The 15,616-nt window shown below is 40.4% G+C and overlaps 1 protein-coding gene across 1 annotated transcript; it reads right to left on the reverse strand.

The window, feature by feature from the left end:
• Positions 1 to 8,873: 8,873 nt before the first annotated feature.
• LOC121017379 (olfactory receptor 1D2-like) lies at positions 8,874 to 9,842 on the reverse strand. Its single transcript, XM_040455613.1, has one exon. It carries the CDS (start codon positions 9,834 to 9,836, stop codon positions 8,874 to 8,876), a length of 963 nt encoding a protein of 320 aa, XP_040311547.1. The 5' UTR covers positions 9,837 to 9,842.
• Between the last annotated feature and the right edge of the window lie 5,774 nt (positions 9,843 to 15,616).

Here is a 15,616-nt window from a genome sequence, read left to right on the forward strand (position 1 = left end):
TTCCCCAATTGTCTGCAATATTAGCACCAGCAAACATTTACTAATTGAGTATTGAGTAAGGACATTCAGACATTCAAAAGCAATTATTCTCTTGGCATTAAAAATAGACTAAATTTCATAATTTTTAAAAATGTGAGCAATGAAGTAACAACAAAGAAAGCGTAACATGGAAAATCTTTATGCAGCTTAATCTTCCCAGGGACTTTTAATTTGACATACTCAATATTATAGAAGTAATGTACATATCTTATTTTAAATCCTATCAGCTTACAATATTCTCGAAGTACTTAAAGATTACTATGTTATAGTTTTGATATTTTGTAGATTTAGAGTGATATTGAAAATAGGTGTATGCATTATAGGAAGTGGATATTGTACAATTGGACAAAAGAGGGAGATAAGGACCAAATTTGTAAGGGAAAAGAAAAATTATCATTTTTGCTGAGAGAATGATCTAGCTGGCAAACCAAAGACAATCAACTGAAGTGCCATTAGAAATAGAAAGTGGCCAATCACACAATGAACAGACCCAAAGCTAATGGTGCTCTCATAAGCATACACTGCAGTGATTAAGACTGTTGTCAGACATTGGAATTGAAGGGTAAGTGCTGCCTCTTACTAAGTGTGAAACCTCAGGCCACTTATCTGAGCGCCTTAAGACTCCAATTTCTTATTTGAAAAATGGATCAGGAATGAAGAAAATTAAGTAATAAATTGCTTAACACAGAGAGCTTGCATGCAGTGAGCTCTCAGCAAATATTGTCTATTATTATTATATGTAAACAATATAATATAATAATATAATAATAAGGAATAATAAGGCTAAAATCTAATGTGAAATAATACCAGCTACATTATCAACAAGTAGATCTGTGCATTAAAATGCTAACAAGAAACAGGCATGATCTTAAAATTCTCCAGAGAGGTATAAAGTAAAAACTTAATAAATGGATAGATATACCAGATTCCAAATGGAAAATTGAAATATTGCAAGGGAACAAAGTCTGCTATTAACCTATTCAAAGTCAAAGCTCGGAGTTTTTAAAAGCTGTTTATTTATTTTTGAGAGCGGAAACGTGAGTGGGGAAGGGGTAGGAAGAGAGGGGGATGGGGGTCTGAAGCAGGCTCTGTGCTGACAACAGAGAGCCTGATGCAGGACTTGAACTCAAGAACTAGGAGATCATGACCTGCGCTGAAGTCAGACACTTAACCTGAGCCTCCCAGGTGCCCCTAACTGGGTTTTTAAGAAATAAAAATGAATCTAAATTTCATCTAAAAATAGGCATGAAAATAAGCTAGGGAAAAGTTGAAAAAGAGACTAAGTTCCTCTACCAACTATAAAGGATTCTGGTACTGATGCTGGGCTGACAGATCAATAGCATGGGACAGAAACTTTAGAAACTGCTGAGTACATGTGGGATTAAATGAGTTATTAACACAGGTCAAAGTTGCATTATTCCATAAATGGCATTGGGATGACTGTCTAATTATTTTGGGGGAGAGTTAAATCAGTCAGTAAGATTTTGTGTGTCAATTACACTTCAATTAAAAAAAAGAAATGAAGGTTGAACTGAACTCCATAGAATAGTAGGCATTTCGTGCATTTGAGATGAAGGAATGGGGAAGAGTCATAAGCCCAAGAGACTAAATGAATAAATGAAGGTACAGATAAAAAGGCAGTTGTGTTGAAAATCAGTCAGTGTGTCAAAGAAAGTAGAGCTGTTTTGCAAATTCAGCCTGGAACATGATGATTCTGAAGTAGTAGCAGGACAAACAAATGTAGGTGTGGGGACAGTGCATAATCTATGAGATGAAAGTAATTTGGAGCTCTAGGTTTTAGGGGAGAGGCCAACCTGGCCTTTAGCAAATGAGTGGATGTGTTATCTCAATTAACAGAGTTGAATTCCCAGATACCCACTGTCACTGGTACAGTGGGAGGAGATTTTGAGTCACAAGTTTGAGTCCGTGTCCCAGGTTAACATATACAATTGTTTTTATTTTAAGTTTATTTATTTGAGAGAGAAAGAGCAGAACATTGGCAGAGAGAGAGGGAGGGAGAGAGGGAATCCCAAGCAGGCTCCATGCTGTCAGCGCAGAGCCCACTGTGGGGCTTGAACCCGCAAACTGTGAGATCATGACCTGAGCTGAAATCGAGTCTGACGCTTAACTGACTGAGACATCCAGGCACTCCCATATAACTGTTTTGTGAGCAAATAACTCCCCTATACTACATGGTTGGTTAAACAAGCATTGAAAGCTTTATATATATATATTAAGATCTTATATTTATTCCATGAACAGCACTGTTTGTTTCTATTTTTTTTCCATTTTATAGATGAGATGACCAAGACTTAGAAGTTTAATGAGTTTCCCAATGTTGCTCAAGAAGTACCTCATGGAGCTGGAATTTGATGACGCTTTTCTGTCTCTAAATTCTATGCCTTAACTGCTCTGCCAGGCATTAAGCAAGAGTAATGATTCTTACCTCACTGTGGGTTTAGAGAAGAACTCAAATGCTGGAGGAGAAAGAATGTTTCCAACCTCAAATCCATATGTAAATGGAGGAGCTGTTATGGGGTCACAAAGAGAGTCTTATTCTTAACCAGTTTTCAAGCTTCTTTCTATCTCTTAATCCCCTAAAGCAGGAAATCCTGCTCTCAGGACAAAGAGGTATCAGGGCCCTAGTTGGTCTTCCATTCTGTGCCTGGCTCTGCCTACCACATAGATGGGAGCAGGGAATGACCGTGCCTGCAGGGAATGACCCAGGATGTCCTAGGGAAGATTCATTTGTTGCTGGCCCCTTGGTGTAGTGTACATGGGGGAGAGAGAGAGAGAGAGAGGGAGAGGGAGAGAGAGAGAGAGAGAGAGAGAGAGAGAGAATGTATCATTATGGAATTCCCATACTTGGTCAGGTCAGGATCTAGAAAACAAAAGAGAGACAGAAAGATAACCAGGCTATTTCCCGGAAGACTTGAGTGCTGTGCCAATGAAGAGAGCTAGCAGGGGAAGTGATTCCTCAACCCAGGAGGTATTTGAACAGGCTGCCCCATACACTAGGCTCAGTGATCATTTCGGAGCTGATGCAAACATTTAGTGGAAGTAGGTGATGGTTAAGCTCTCTCTTAACTCTAAGATTCCAAACTGTAGAGTAATCATGTGGTGGTCCTTTGGCAGTTGAGTGAAAATGGGAGTAACTCTTAGCACAGGCTCTAGAGACTTTTTGTATATACAGCTTCCCGTATTTGTTGTTTATTACCATAAAATTCACCTATGGTCCAGCATCATGAATGAGATCATTTATTCTCCCAGTACTTAAGGGAGGGTTTTAGGTAAGAGATCTGTCTAAGGTCATGGAATGGTTTGGTGACAGGATGAGGCTTTGACTGGGAATTTTAAGCCACATGTTTGCTTTGTTAGCCTAGAACTGGGAGGAAGTAGAAAACCTGGAAACAAGAAGTCAGCACGGGGTGGGCTCCTTGCCTCTTAGGAAAGCAGAGTTTCGGTGAGAATGAGAACTAATGGACTCATTCCAGTGATCACTTCAAGTCAACCCCCACCCCCCATTCCCAAATGGCCTAAGAATAGAAAAGAACATCATGGTGACTCTGAGTGACCCCAACCCTGAGCACATTAGCTATCACCTCTGTTTCTGCCATGGAGACAAAGGCCTTCCATCTCCTTAGACCTCATCAGAAACAACGTCCTTCCACAGACTATTTGCCTGGATTCGGGGCCCTCTGGGATATCTGCCCCACATGGGGGAAAGAAGGAAGCAGGGAAGAGCGCTGGGGAAAGGCAGAGGACACCCAGAGGGAATACTATCTTTGCTTTCTAGCCCTCAAGGCAAGTGTCCCCCACATTTTAGTGTGCATCAGAATCACCTGTGATACTTTAAAACAAAAAGCTGCTTTTTTGGTCCCCTTCCTGGAAAGAATGGTTCTGGTTTGAGAACCAAGTCCTTTTTAGCAATCACCTGGTGATTCTGATTATACAGAAATGCTTTTCTGAGTCTGTAAGACTCAATGGGTTCTGAACACTTGTGTGGTCAGATGGCCTCAGAGACACAAACCCCTCTGCAGTGTAGCTCTGCAGGGAGGGGGGTGGGGAATGTAGGCGTGGTATGGAAAAGTAGTCCAACTTGATGTTGGAAAACTTCCCTCTGTTGCTCCCCAGCTGCAGGACCTTGAGGAGGGCATGCAACCTCCCTGAGCCTCTCTGTCCCACCCGTGAAGCCTTTCTTGCAGGCTTGGGAACCACGTGCGACAGAGCATGTGACAACACTTTGTAGAGCACTGAAAAGATTGGAGGGATTGCTAATTACCTTCAAATATGAAAGGATTAGATTATATGAAGACTGTCAAAGGTTGTGGGTATATTTGTGAGATAAAAGGTAGAGAAAAGATGAGAAAGGAGAAAAGGGAGAAAGAATGTGAGCCTGTGGTGGGTAGACCTTACCCGCTGTTCTGTGCTGCTCTGAGTTGCCTGGTTCTGCTGTCTCCAGATTCTTCCCACATAGGATGAAAATTCAAGCAGAGCATAAAGGACCCTAAGACATTCTGGATGGGACTTGATTTCTCCTTTTGGCTAAAGGTGGGAAGCAGAAGAATTGGCCTCTGGATAAGCAGTCCATGCAAAAGAGGAGACAGAATGGCAGGCTGTGGATGCCGTGATGTGGATGGGGGATCTGAAAACTGATGGTTGGATCCTAAGATCAAATAAGGAGGGACTGAACTGGGACCACATCAGGGCTATTTATCAGTTTTGGAAAGACACAGGGGAGGCGGTCCCAAGACAGTTTGTTGAGACGAACCTGGATAATTGCTCCAATGTTTATATGCAAAGATCTTGGGAAATGAATCTTGTTGACAAGGAATAAACCAACTCCACTTTAGGCAGCAATCCTAAAAGGTGCCCTAGGAGTTAGATTCATCCAGAAATAAAGAACTACACACACATGCTACAGCCTGGCTTTGAGTCATCAGAGCTCCAGAAAATCTCGAGCACTGAACTTGGATGATCCCAGATTGCTAGCGACTCTGAGTACTAAGTCAAAAAAATTTTAAAAAGTCTTATTTGTAGGAAAACAACGTCAAGTAAAGTTCCAACTGTTTTTGTCAATCACATTTTCAGGTACAATTTTGAGCACAAAGCCAAGGATAAGCAGACACGCAAGGAAATAAGATACTGAAAGCAAGAACCAACAGCTGAAAGGCATATAGGGACTTCAGATAATAGACCAATTGGACACAGAAAGAAAAACAAAGATGTTTCTGGTGTTTTGGGATATAGAACCAATCGTGAAATGTTGGCAGTCAGATAAAAAACACTTTACTAGCCCTGCAGAAATCCTGTTGTGTTTTCTTTTAGTCACTCTTCTAGTTCCTGTGAGTCAGGCAACAGACCCTGACTCCAAATAGCATGAATTAGTTTACCCATTTTTGTACTTTACTGAAGTGGAAGTACATCTTTTACACTCTCTTTTGTGTCTGTTTCTTTCACTCAACATTGTTGTATATGGTTGTAGATTGTTCATTTGCATTGCTGTGTAGAGTTCTATTGTGTGACTGTGACATTAAAATGCATTTCACCATTGATGGGCACTTGTGGTTTCCAGTGTTTGGCTGTTAAGAATAGTGCAGCTACACATTCCTTTTAGGCATTTATTTATGTAAGGGCAATTTCTGGATGATAGGGCAGGTGCTAATTAAGTTTAGAAGACCGTGCTATACAGCTTCCTCTGGTGTTTGTAACATAGTGTTTCTATGTTCCCTCTAGCAGTGAGTTCCAGTTGCTCCACATTCTTTTTTTTTCCTAATATTTATTTATTTTGATAGAGAGAGGGCATGTGAGCAGGGGAGGGGCAGAGAGAGATAGAGAGAGAGAGAGAGAGGGAGGGAGAGATAGAATCCCAAGCAGACTCTGTGTTGTCAAGTGCAGAGCCCAACTTGAGCTTGAATTCACAAACCGTGAGATCATGACCTGAGCTGGAATCAAGAGTCTGGAGCATAACCCACTAAGACGCCCCTGCTCCACGTTCTTCCTCCCTTTCTCTCTTTCTTTCTTTCTTTCTTTCTTTCTTTCTTTCTTTCTTTCATGCATGCTCAAGCAAGCATGGCCTCCCCTGCAGAGAGAGAAGGAGAGAGAGAATCCCAAGCAGGCTCCGTACTGTCAGCACAGAGCCCTATACAGGGCTTGATCCCATGAATCATGAGATCATGATCTGAGCCCAAATCAAGAGTCAGAATCTCAACCAACTGAACCATGCAGGCACCCCTGCTCTGCATTCTTTTTTTTTTAAATATATTTTTTTAACATTTTATTTATTTTTGGGACAGAGAGAGACAGAGCATGAACGGGGGAGGGGCAGAGAGAGAGGGAGACACAGAATCGGAAGCAGGCTCCAGGCTCTGAGCCATCAGCCCAGAGCCCGACACGGGGCTCGAACTCACGGACCGCGAGATCGTGACCTGAGCTGAAGTTGGATGCTTAACCGACTGAGCCACCCAGGCGCCCCCCTGCTCTGCATTTTTAACTTGACTTGGTGTTTTCCATCCTTCTCATTGGAGGTTTTGGGTGGGTGTGTGGTGGTATTTTATTGTGGTTTTAATTTGCATGTTCCTGCTGACTGAGGAGGTTAGACTCCTTTTCATGTAGTTATTCTCCACAGGTATATTCTCTTGTGTAGATTATCTGTTCAAGTCTTGTGCCCATTTTTCTATTGGGTTGCCTGTCTCTTTTATGTTGATTGTAGGAGTTATGTATTCTGTTTAGGAGTCCTTTGTCAGGTGTGTGCAATAATATCTTTAACTTTGTGGTTGTCTTTCATTCAAATGATGGTGGGTACTGAGAAATAGGAGATTTTAATTTTAAAATACTCTACCAATTTTTATATTATAGGTAGTGTTGTTTGTATCTTACTTAAGAATCTTTGCTGATCTTTGCCACTATTCTCTTATATTTTCCTCAGCAGTGGGCAGTTGCCTGGCACCCTCTGGGGCTCAGATCTCCCCTCTCAAGGGGGGCAGCTTTCACCTTTCACATTTAAATGTGCTGTCAATGTGGACTTGATTTTCATATCAGGTGAGGGAGAGATCAAGATGTGTTTTCTTCCAAAAGTTGGATATACAATTGGATATCCAATTTGTCTGGTACCACTTATTGAAATGTTGATCTTCTCCCTGCTACAATGCAGTGCAAATATCCAGGGGAACCAGCCATGTGTGATTGGAGTGTTGAAACTTTCAGTCTCATCACTGCTGTTCCCCATGCCCTACCTCTGGAGAGGGGCAGTGGGCTGGAGATTGAATCACCAGTGACCAATGATTTGATCAACCATGCCTATGTAATGAGGCTTCAATAACAACCCAAAAGGATGGAGTTCAAGAACTTCCGGGTTGGTGACACATGGAGGTTTGGGGAGAGTGTGATATGCAGTGAGGGCATAGAAGCTCCATGTTCCTTCCCACATATCTTGTCCTATTCATCTGTTTCATCTGATTGCTCCTGAATAAATAACCAGTAATCTAATCAGTAAAATATTTCTCTGAGTTAAAGATACTTTAGGAAATTAACGGATCCCAAGGAGGGGATTGTTGGAACCTCCGATTTAAGCTGGTCTGTCAGAAGCATGGGTGGCAAACTTGTGATTGGTGTCTGAAGTCGGGGGAAGGAAGTCTTATAGGACTGAGCCCTTAACCTGTGAGATTTGAGGTTATCTCCATGTAGATAGTGTCAAAAATGAGTTGAATTAAAGGATACCCATCCAGCTAGTATCAAAGAATTGCTTGATGGTGTTGAAAAAAAAATTGCTGTCAGAATCATAGGTCTTACAATTACCTCCTCCCTTCTGCTGCCATCACTACCACTCCTGTTCATGAACATGTGTTAATATGCTTGAGGCTTTTGTTGTGAGAGAATGAAGAAGAGATGAGAGGTAAGGAACCACAGGGACAAAGGACAGGATGGAGTTTTCCAAAGATAGAGTCTGACTTCTTGCACAGAAAAGAAATGCAGGGAAAAGGCAAGAGAGGTAGTTTTGTTTGATGCCCCAAAATCAAAAATCTCCCCAGAGCAGCAGAGAGGAATCTCTTGTCATTTCTGTGTGCACATCGGTGGTTATGTCCAGAGGAAATGTGAGTCGGAACTGAAGTAGTGGGAGCTGTGCACAGCAGAGCATCAGGTATGGGGTGGCCTCAGCCAGGACACCAGCAGCGGGAGTGGTGCCAGTTGTTTTCTGTAAATGGTTTGCAGGCAGCAGGCTCTTTAGAGAAGTTCAGAGTTCAGAGACAATGTCTGGGTGTTTCTAGAGAACATAAGAGTCTCCACTGGGCCATAACTGGCTATATGTGGATAAGGCTGGGACTGTGGTCCTGTGTCAGGCAAGTTGAAGGATCTGATTTTGCAAACTTCCAGTATTAGTATCACTGACCTTATTTGTTGCCAAGGCTTCAGTGGTTTGGTGAACATTGGGTTACATATACAATTCTTTTCTTCATCGTAGATACATGAGCTCATTCTGAGCTGGATCTATGTACTAAACACTCCTGTATCCCCCATAGGATAATGTCTTGCACATGGTGAAGGAAAGTCCCAGTTTCTATTTTTTTTAATGTTTATTTATCTATTTATTCAGAGAGAGAGAGAGACTGAGAGAGTGCACATTGTGTGCATGTGTGTAAGATTTAGGGAGGGGAAGAGAGAGAGAGAATCCCAAGAAGGTGCCATGCTGTCAGCGCGAAAGCCAACATGGGGCACTATCTCATGAACCATGAGATCATGACCTGAGTCGAAATCAAGGATCAGCCACTTAATCGACTGGGCCACCCAGGCCCCCCCCTCCCAATTTCTACTTTAATGCCCTTTCCAAAATTACCTCATGTCAACCTCTGGAAGGCTTTCCCTAGGAGCAGTCTTCCCAGAGCCCCATGCATGTCCTTGTTCCTCAGGCTGTAGATGAAAGGGTTCATCATGGGGGTCACCACAGCATACATCACTGTGGCTACTGAGTCCTTCATGGAGTAGGATTGGAGAGGCTGCAGATATACCATACAAAGTGTCCCATAGAAGAGGGAGACCACAGCCAAATGTGAAGCACAGGTGGAGAAGGCTTTGTATTTACTAGAGGCTGAGGGTATTCGGAGGATGGCTCTGACAATGCAGACATAGGACATGATCATGAATCCTAGTGGGGCAAGGAAGATGAAGGATCCTGTGGCAATCAGCACCGTGTGATTGACTTGGGTGTTAGAACACGCGAGCCTCAGCAGGACATACATCTCACAGAAGATGTAGTGGATCTTCCGGGAACCACAGAAGGTCACCCTGGTCATGAGGAGGGTGTGGGTGAGGCCATAGAGGACAGAAAGTGCCCAACACAAGGTGAGGAGCAAAATGCAGAGTCCAGGGCTCATGGCCGTGGTGTAATGGAGGGGGCGGCAGATGGCCACATAGCGGTCATATGCCATTGTGGCCAGGATGAGGTTGTCCAGGGCCACCAAGGAGACGAGGAAGTAGAGCTGCGTCAGACACCCTGCATGGGAGATGGCTTTGTTCTGAGACTGAAGGCTCACCAGCATCTTGGGGATTGTGTTGGTGATGAAGAAGAGGTCGGTGAAGGAGAGGTTGGCCAGGAAGAAGTACATGGGAGTGTGCAAGCGGGGATCAAAGCTGATGGCCAGGATGATGAGCACATTTCCCACCACTGTGACCAGGTACATGGACAGGAACATCCAGAATAGGATCCGCTGCTGCTCAGGACTCTCCGAGATCCCCAGGAGCAGGAACTCGGAGACTCCACTCTGGTTGCTTCCATGCATTTTCCCAACTGTTTGCAACATAGGCACCAACAAATGTTTACTTAATGTCCTCAGTTGAATAAGGACATTTAAATAAGCAAAATAAACTGTTTTCTTAGCATCAAAAATACCTTAGGTTAAATTTTATAACTTTTTTTTTGGATTAAGAGAGAATGCAGTGGCATACGAAAGCTGTTAATAACATGGAAAATTTTCACGCAACTTAGTCATTCCAGCAACTTCTAATCTAGCATACTCCATACTGTAGGAATAATGTCCATGTCTTATTTTAAATCATATCATCTTACAACTTTCTTGAAGTGCTTAAGATTAGTATGGTACATTATGATATTGTATAGACTTACATGATATTTAAAACAGATGTATGCAGTAGAAGAAATTGGTGTTATACAATTGGACTAGGGAAAAAAGTAAAAATATTGGAAAGGAAATGGAAAAATTATCATTATTTGCTGATAGGATGATGTACTTGGGAAACCTAAAACAATTGACTAAAGTATTAAAATGCCTCAGAAATAAAAATGAATTTGAAAACACTTCAAATCTGAGCTCTAACACTTTTATCTGTGAAACTTCCAGCAAGTTACTTGAGCTTTTTAAGTCTCCATTTCTTTATGTGAAAAGTGGGTGAGAAGAAAATGAAGCAATAAAGAGCTGGCTTGCAGTAAGCACTCAACAAATATTTATTATTATTATTATTATTATTGTTATTGGTAAGCAATAATCAGGAATAATAAGTTTAAAATATGGTGTAAAAGGGTTGCCTGGCTGGCTCAGATTGAAGAGCATGAAGCTCTTTTTTTTTTTTTTTTAAGTTTATTTACTTTGGGAAGGGAGGGGGCAGAGAGAGGGAGGAAGAGAGAATCTCAAGCAAGCTCTGTACTGATGTGGGGTTTGATCCCATGAACTGCGAGATCATGACCTGAGCCCAAATCAAGAATTGCCACTTAATTGACTGAGCCACCCAGATGCCCTGAGCATGTGACTCTTGATCTTGGGGTTGTGAGTTTGAGCTGCATGTTGGGTGTATAGATTACTTAAATTAAAAAAAAAAAAAACCCAAAAAACAAAAAACAAAAAATGGGTACCTGGGTGCCTCAGTTGGTTGAGTGGCTCTGGATTTCAGTTCAGGTCATGATCCCAGGGTCATGGGATTGGGCCCTGTGTTGGGCTCTGCTCAGCATGGAGCCTGCTTAAGATTCTCTCTCTCTCTCTCTCTCTCTCTCTCTCTCTCAAATAAAAAAATAAAATTATATATATATATATATATATATATATATATAATGTGAAACAACCCAATCACATTATCAACAAACAAATCTATGCATTAAAATGTTAATATTCAGGTAGGATATTTAAATTCTTCACAGATGCATACAGCGAAAACTTAGTAAATGGCAAAACATACCAAGATTCTAATTCTACTGGATTAATCAAAATTTAAACTATTCGAAGTAAAACTTTGAACAGGGTTTCAAAGAAAACATCTATGTTTAACCTCAAAATAATTGTGAAAGCCAGCTAGAGAAACGTTGAAAAAGAGAGAACAAGGGGACAGTTTTGCTGCCATATTTAAAGGGCTATAAAACTGTGTGGTATTGGTGCTGGAATGAACAGATCAATGGAAATGGAGAGAAACTTCAGGTACAGACCAAAGAACATGTAGGATTTAGGTGATAATTACAGTAGCACTTTTATTGGGCAAAAACTTTTGTATTTATTCAGTAAGAGGCATTGAGACCACTAATCACTTTGGGGGCAATATGAGATCAATATTTTCTTTCTTACCAAACACATTTCAAGCACACCAAAGATTAAAGTAACTTAATGTGTCTTTTTTCCTTTTGAAAACCTAAAATATAAGGAATAAACATCTTAAAAATAAAAAAAAGAATAAAAAGGAAGACATATAAATAAGTTACACTGAATTCCACTGTGTAGACATAAATAACAATGGGGCACATTTTAATGATTGTATTATTTGAGATATGAAGGATGAAAAAGGCCAGGCTATGAAGTCTGGATCAAACAGCGCTCTAGGGAGCTGCATGTGCAAAGCACCTGAGGGGGCCTTTGTTGTATGTAAGGAGTTAAACATGGGTCAGTATGGCCCAACTGAAGATCAGAGTAGTAGGATGTGGGATTATGCAGGCAAGCAGGTGTCAGGTCCTGCAGAGACTTGTTAAGGTTAAAAAAATTTTTTTTTAATGTTTATTTTTGAGAGAGAGAGAGAGCGAGTGAATGGGCAAGGGGCAGAGAGAGAGGGAGACACAGATTCCGAAGTAGGCTCCAGACTCTGAGCTGTCAGCACAGAGCCTGATGGGGGCTCTGAGTTTGTGAGTTTGAACTCACAAATTGCGAGATCATGAGCCGAGCTGAAGTTGGACGCTTAACTGACTGAGCCACCCAGGTGCCCTTAGACTTATTAAGGTTTTAAAATTTTATTCTAAATACAGTAAAAAGCCTTAAAAAATTAAGCAGAAGAGGGTATATTTATTTAGCAACTCTTCTGTTTGTATTTTACCAACAGTGTTTTAATAATTAGCTATGGATTTTCATTTTTAATCAAATGCTTTTCAGTGCCCATTACACTGGTAGCTTTATTAATATTGAACCACATATGCATTCCCAGTATAAAATACTGAAATTGATTTGCAATTATTTTATTTAGGCTTTTATAGTCATTGTTATGAATGAAGTTTATCTACAGTTTCTTTTTTTACGTGCCATTCACTTTTTAAATTTTTTATTTTTAAAGTTTATTTAATTTGAGAGAGAGAGAGCAAGCATGAGTGGAAGAGGGGCAGAGAGAGATGGAGAGAGAGAGAATCACAAGCAGGCTCTGCCCTGTTAGCATAGAGCCCAACGTGGGGCTCAAACTCATGAACAATGGAATCATGACCCGAGCCGAAATCAAGAGTTGGATGCCTAACCTGCTGAGCCACCAGGCACCCCCTTAAGATGTAAATTTTTAAATAAACCCCATGGAATTCATTTCCCCCAAATAGCTTTTAATACGTTACAATCTATTGATTATTTTTCAAAGTTTCCAGTATTAGTAATTCAAGCAATACAGAAAATTTTAAATTGAAAGAAAGCAAGCATCATCCCCACTTCTGCCTTGCAACCACTGTAACATTTTGGTGAAGGTATTTTCAGCTTTTTTGTTTCCCTCATCTTTAGTCTGTCAACAACCTGATGGGTGGCTTTCTCCAAGTCAACATTGTCATTTCTTATATATTTTTCTTGTTGAAAAACTTTATATTGCTGCCTGCATGATTTTCTTTGATCTTAAAATTAAAATTTACCAACTTCTATTCAGTAATTACACTGAATTCCACTGTTTGGAGATAGATAACTGTTCACATTTTGATGTTCTTATTATTTGAGATGTGAGGGATGTTTTTCCTTCACTGATTTATCCGACTTAGAATGTCCTTTCCAATCTTAAAATTATGTCTCCCTTCATTTTATGAGAATCTTCTTTAATGCTCTCCTTATTTTTTTTGTGACATTTCTTGGAACTCATAACTATGCATTAATCATAAATTAATATTTCATTTTGGTGACACTACTCCATCGACTCTAAAAATACCTGTACCAAACCCCAACCTGCCTCTTTGAAAATGAATAGACAGATTAAAATAGTGCTTTGTGTCATTCCAAGTACTCAGGTGAATAATCCTTTTATGCAAAAGACTTATTAAGAAAAGTTAAAAAAACGAATTCATGGTACCAATTGCAGGTGGATATTGCATCTGTAAAGAGAGTGACCCTCTTTCAAGAGATTCTCCTTTTGGGTGAAAAATAAGATCATGAAATTTAAAAATATAGTGGTGGGCAATTGACTTTTGGCATGACAATATGAGGAGGTCCACTGACCCACTTCTAAATGACACATGTGAGAATATTAAATAGAAGGATTTAAAACCAATGGAAATGGTCCTAAGGGCAAACAGCAAATGAAGAAACATTCAGGAACATCTTTGAAAACTCAGTAAGAAGTGTGGAAAATAAAAAAATGGGAAAGCAGCAACCACTGAAAAACTATAGACTGGCTATACGTTAATCTTTAAATATAAAAGTAGATTTTAGAGATTAAAAGTAGGCTTTAATTTAAAAAGGTAATTAGAGGGGCACCTGGGTGGCTCAGTCGGTTAAGCGTCCAACTTCGGCTCAGGTCACGATCTCACGGTTTGTGAGTTCGAGCTCCAAGTCGGGCTCTGTGCTGACATTTCAGAGCCTGGACGTCTGCTTCAGATTCTGTGTCTCCTTCTCTCTCTTCCCCTCTCCTGCTCGCACTCTGTCTCTCTCTCTCTCTTCCAAAGATAAATAAACATTAAAAAAATTTTTTTTAAAGTTTATTAGAGACAAAGGGGGATGCTTTATAAGGTTAACAGGTTAAATTGATCAGTAAGAAAACAACGATAAACACATATGCACTGAAATATATACTAGAAAACAAACACATGAAAGGAGAAATAAATAATTCAAAAAGAGTAAGTGGAGATTTCAGCATTACACTTTCAGTAGTGGATTGAGCAACTAAGCAGAATTTCAACAAGGAAGTAGAAGACTTGAACAATACTCTGCATCAACTATACCTAACAATAAACGTAGAACACAGTGCCCAACAACAACAGAACAAGGTTCATTTCAAGTGCCATTGGGACACTCTCCAGGATAGACCATATGCTAGGCCATACAACAAACCTCAATAATTTTAAAAGGATAAAAATGACACCAAGTATGTCCTCTAAGTGCAATGGAATGAAATTAGAAATGAATAAATTGAAAAAAGTTGAGAAAATTCACATATTTATGGAAATTAAAGAACACGCTCCAAAACAGCCAATAGGTCAAAGAAAAAATAACAAAATCAGAAAATACTTCGAGATGAATGAAAATGAAGATACAACATACCAAAATTTATGGGATGCCATTAAAGCAGTGCTTAGAAGGAATACTTTTGTTGTAAATACCTATATATTTTTTTTAAAAAATTTTTTTCAATGTTTATTTATTTTTGGGACAGAGAGAGACAGAACATGAACGGGGGAGGGGCAGAGAGAGAGGGAGACACAGAATCGGAAACAGGCTCCAGGCTCCGAGCCACCAGCCCAGAGCCTGACGAGGGGCTCGAACTCACGGACCGCGAGATCGTGACCTGGCTGAAGTCGGACGCTTAACCGACTGCGCCACCCAGGCGCCCCGTAAATACCTATATTAAGAAAGAACGAAGATCTCAAAGCAATAATCTACCCTTATATGGTTAACATGGTGATAGTCCCCCAATAGATCTACAGATTCAATGCAATTCCTGTTGGAATCCCAGCTGACTTCTTTGCAGAAATTGTACAAATTGATTCAAAATTCAGATGGAATTTCAAGGGACTCGGGATAGCCAAAACAATCTTGAAAACCAAGAGCAAATTTGGAGAATTCACACTCCCCAGTTTCAAGACTTACTACAAAGCAACAGTAATGAAGACAATGGGGTACTGGCATAAGGATAGAAATATAGATCAATGGAAGAGAATTGAGAGTCCAGAAATAAAACCACGTATCCATGGTCAACTGATTTTTGACAAAGGAATGCAGATTACACAGAGGGGAAAAGATATTTTTAACAAATAGTGCTGGGCCACCGGCCACATGCCAAAGTTGTATTCTTCTCACACACCATATATAAAAATTACTTTGAAATGGATCAATTTGAAATTGAACGTAAGAGTTAAAACTATAAAACTCTTAGGAGAAAACCTAGAGAAATTTTGTGATCTTGGATTTAGGGAAGGGTT

The sequence above is a fragment of the Herpailurus yagouaroundi genome, unplaced genomic scaffold (assembly GCF_014898765.1).
Source record: "Herpailurus yagouaroundi ecotype Mexico unplaced genomic scaffold, PumYag 215, whole genome shotgun sequence".
Classification (NCBI taxonomy): Eukaryota; Metazoa; Chordata; class Mammalia; order Carnivora; family Felidae; genus Herpailurus; species Herpailurus yagouaroundi.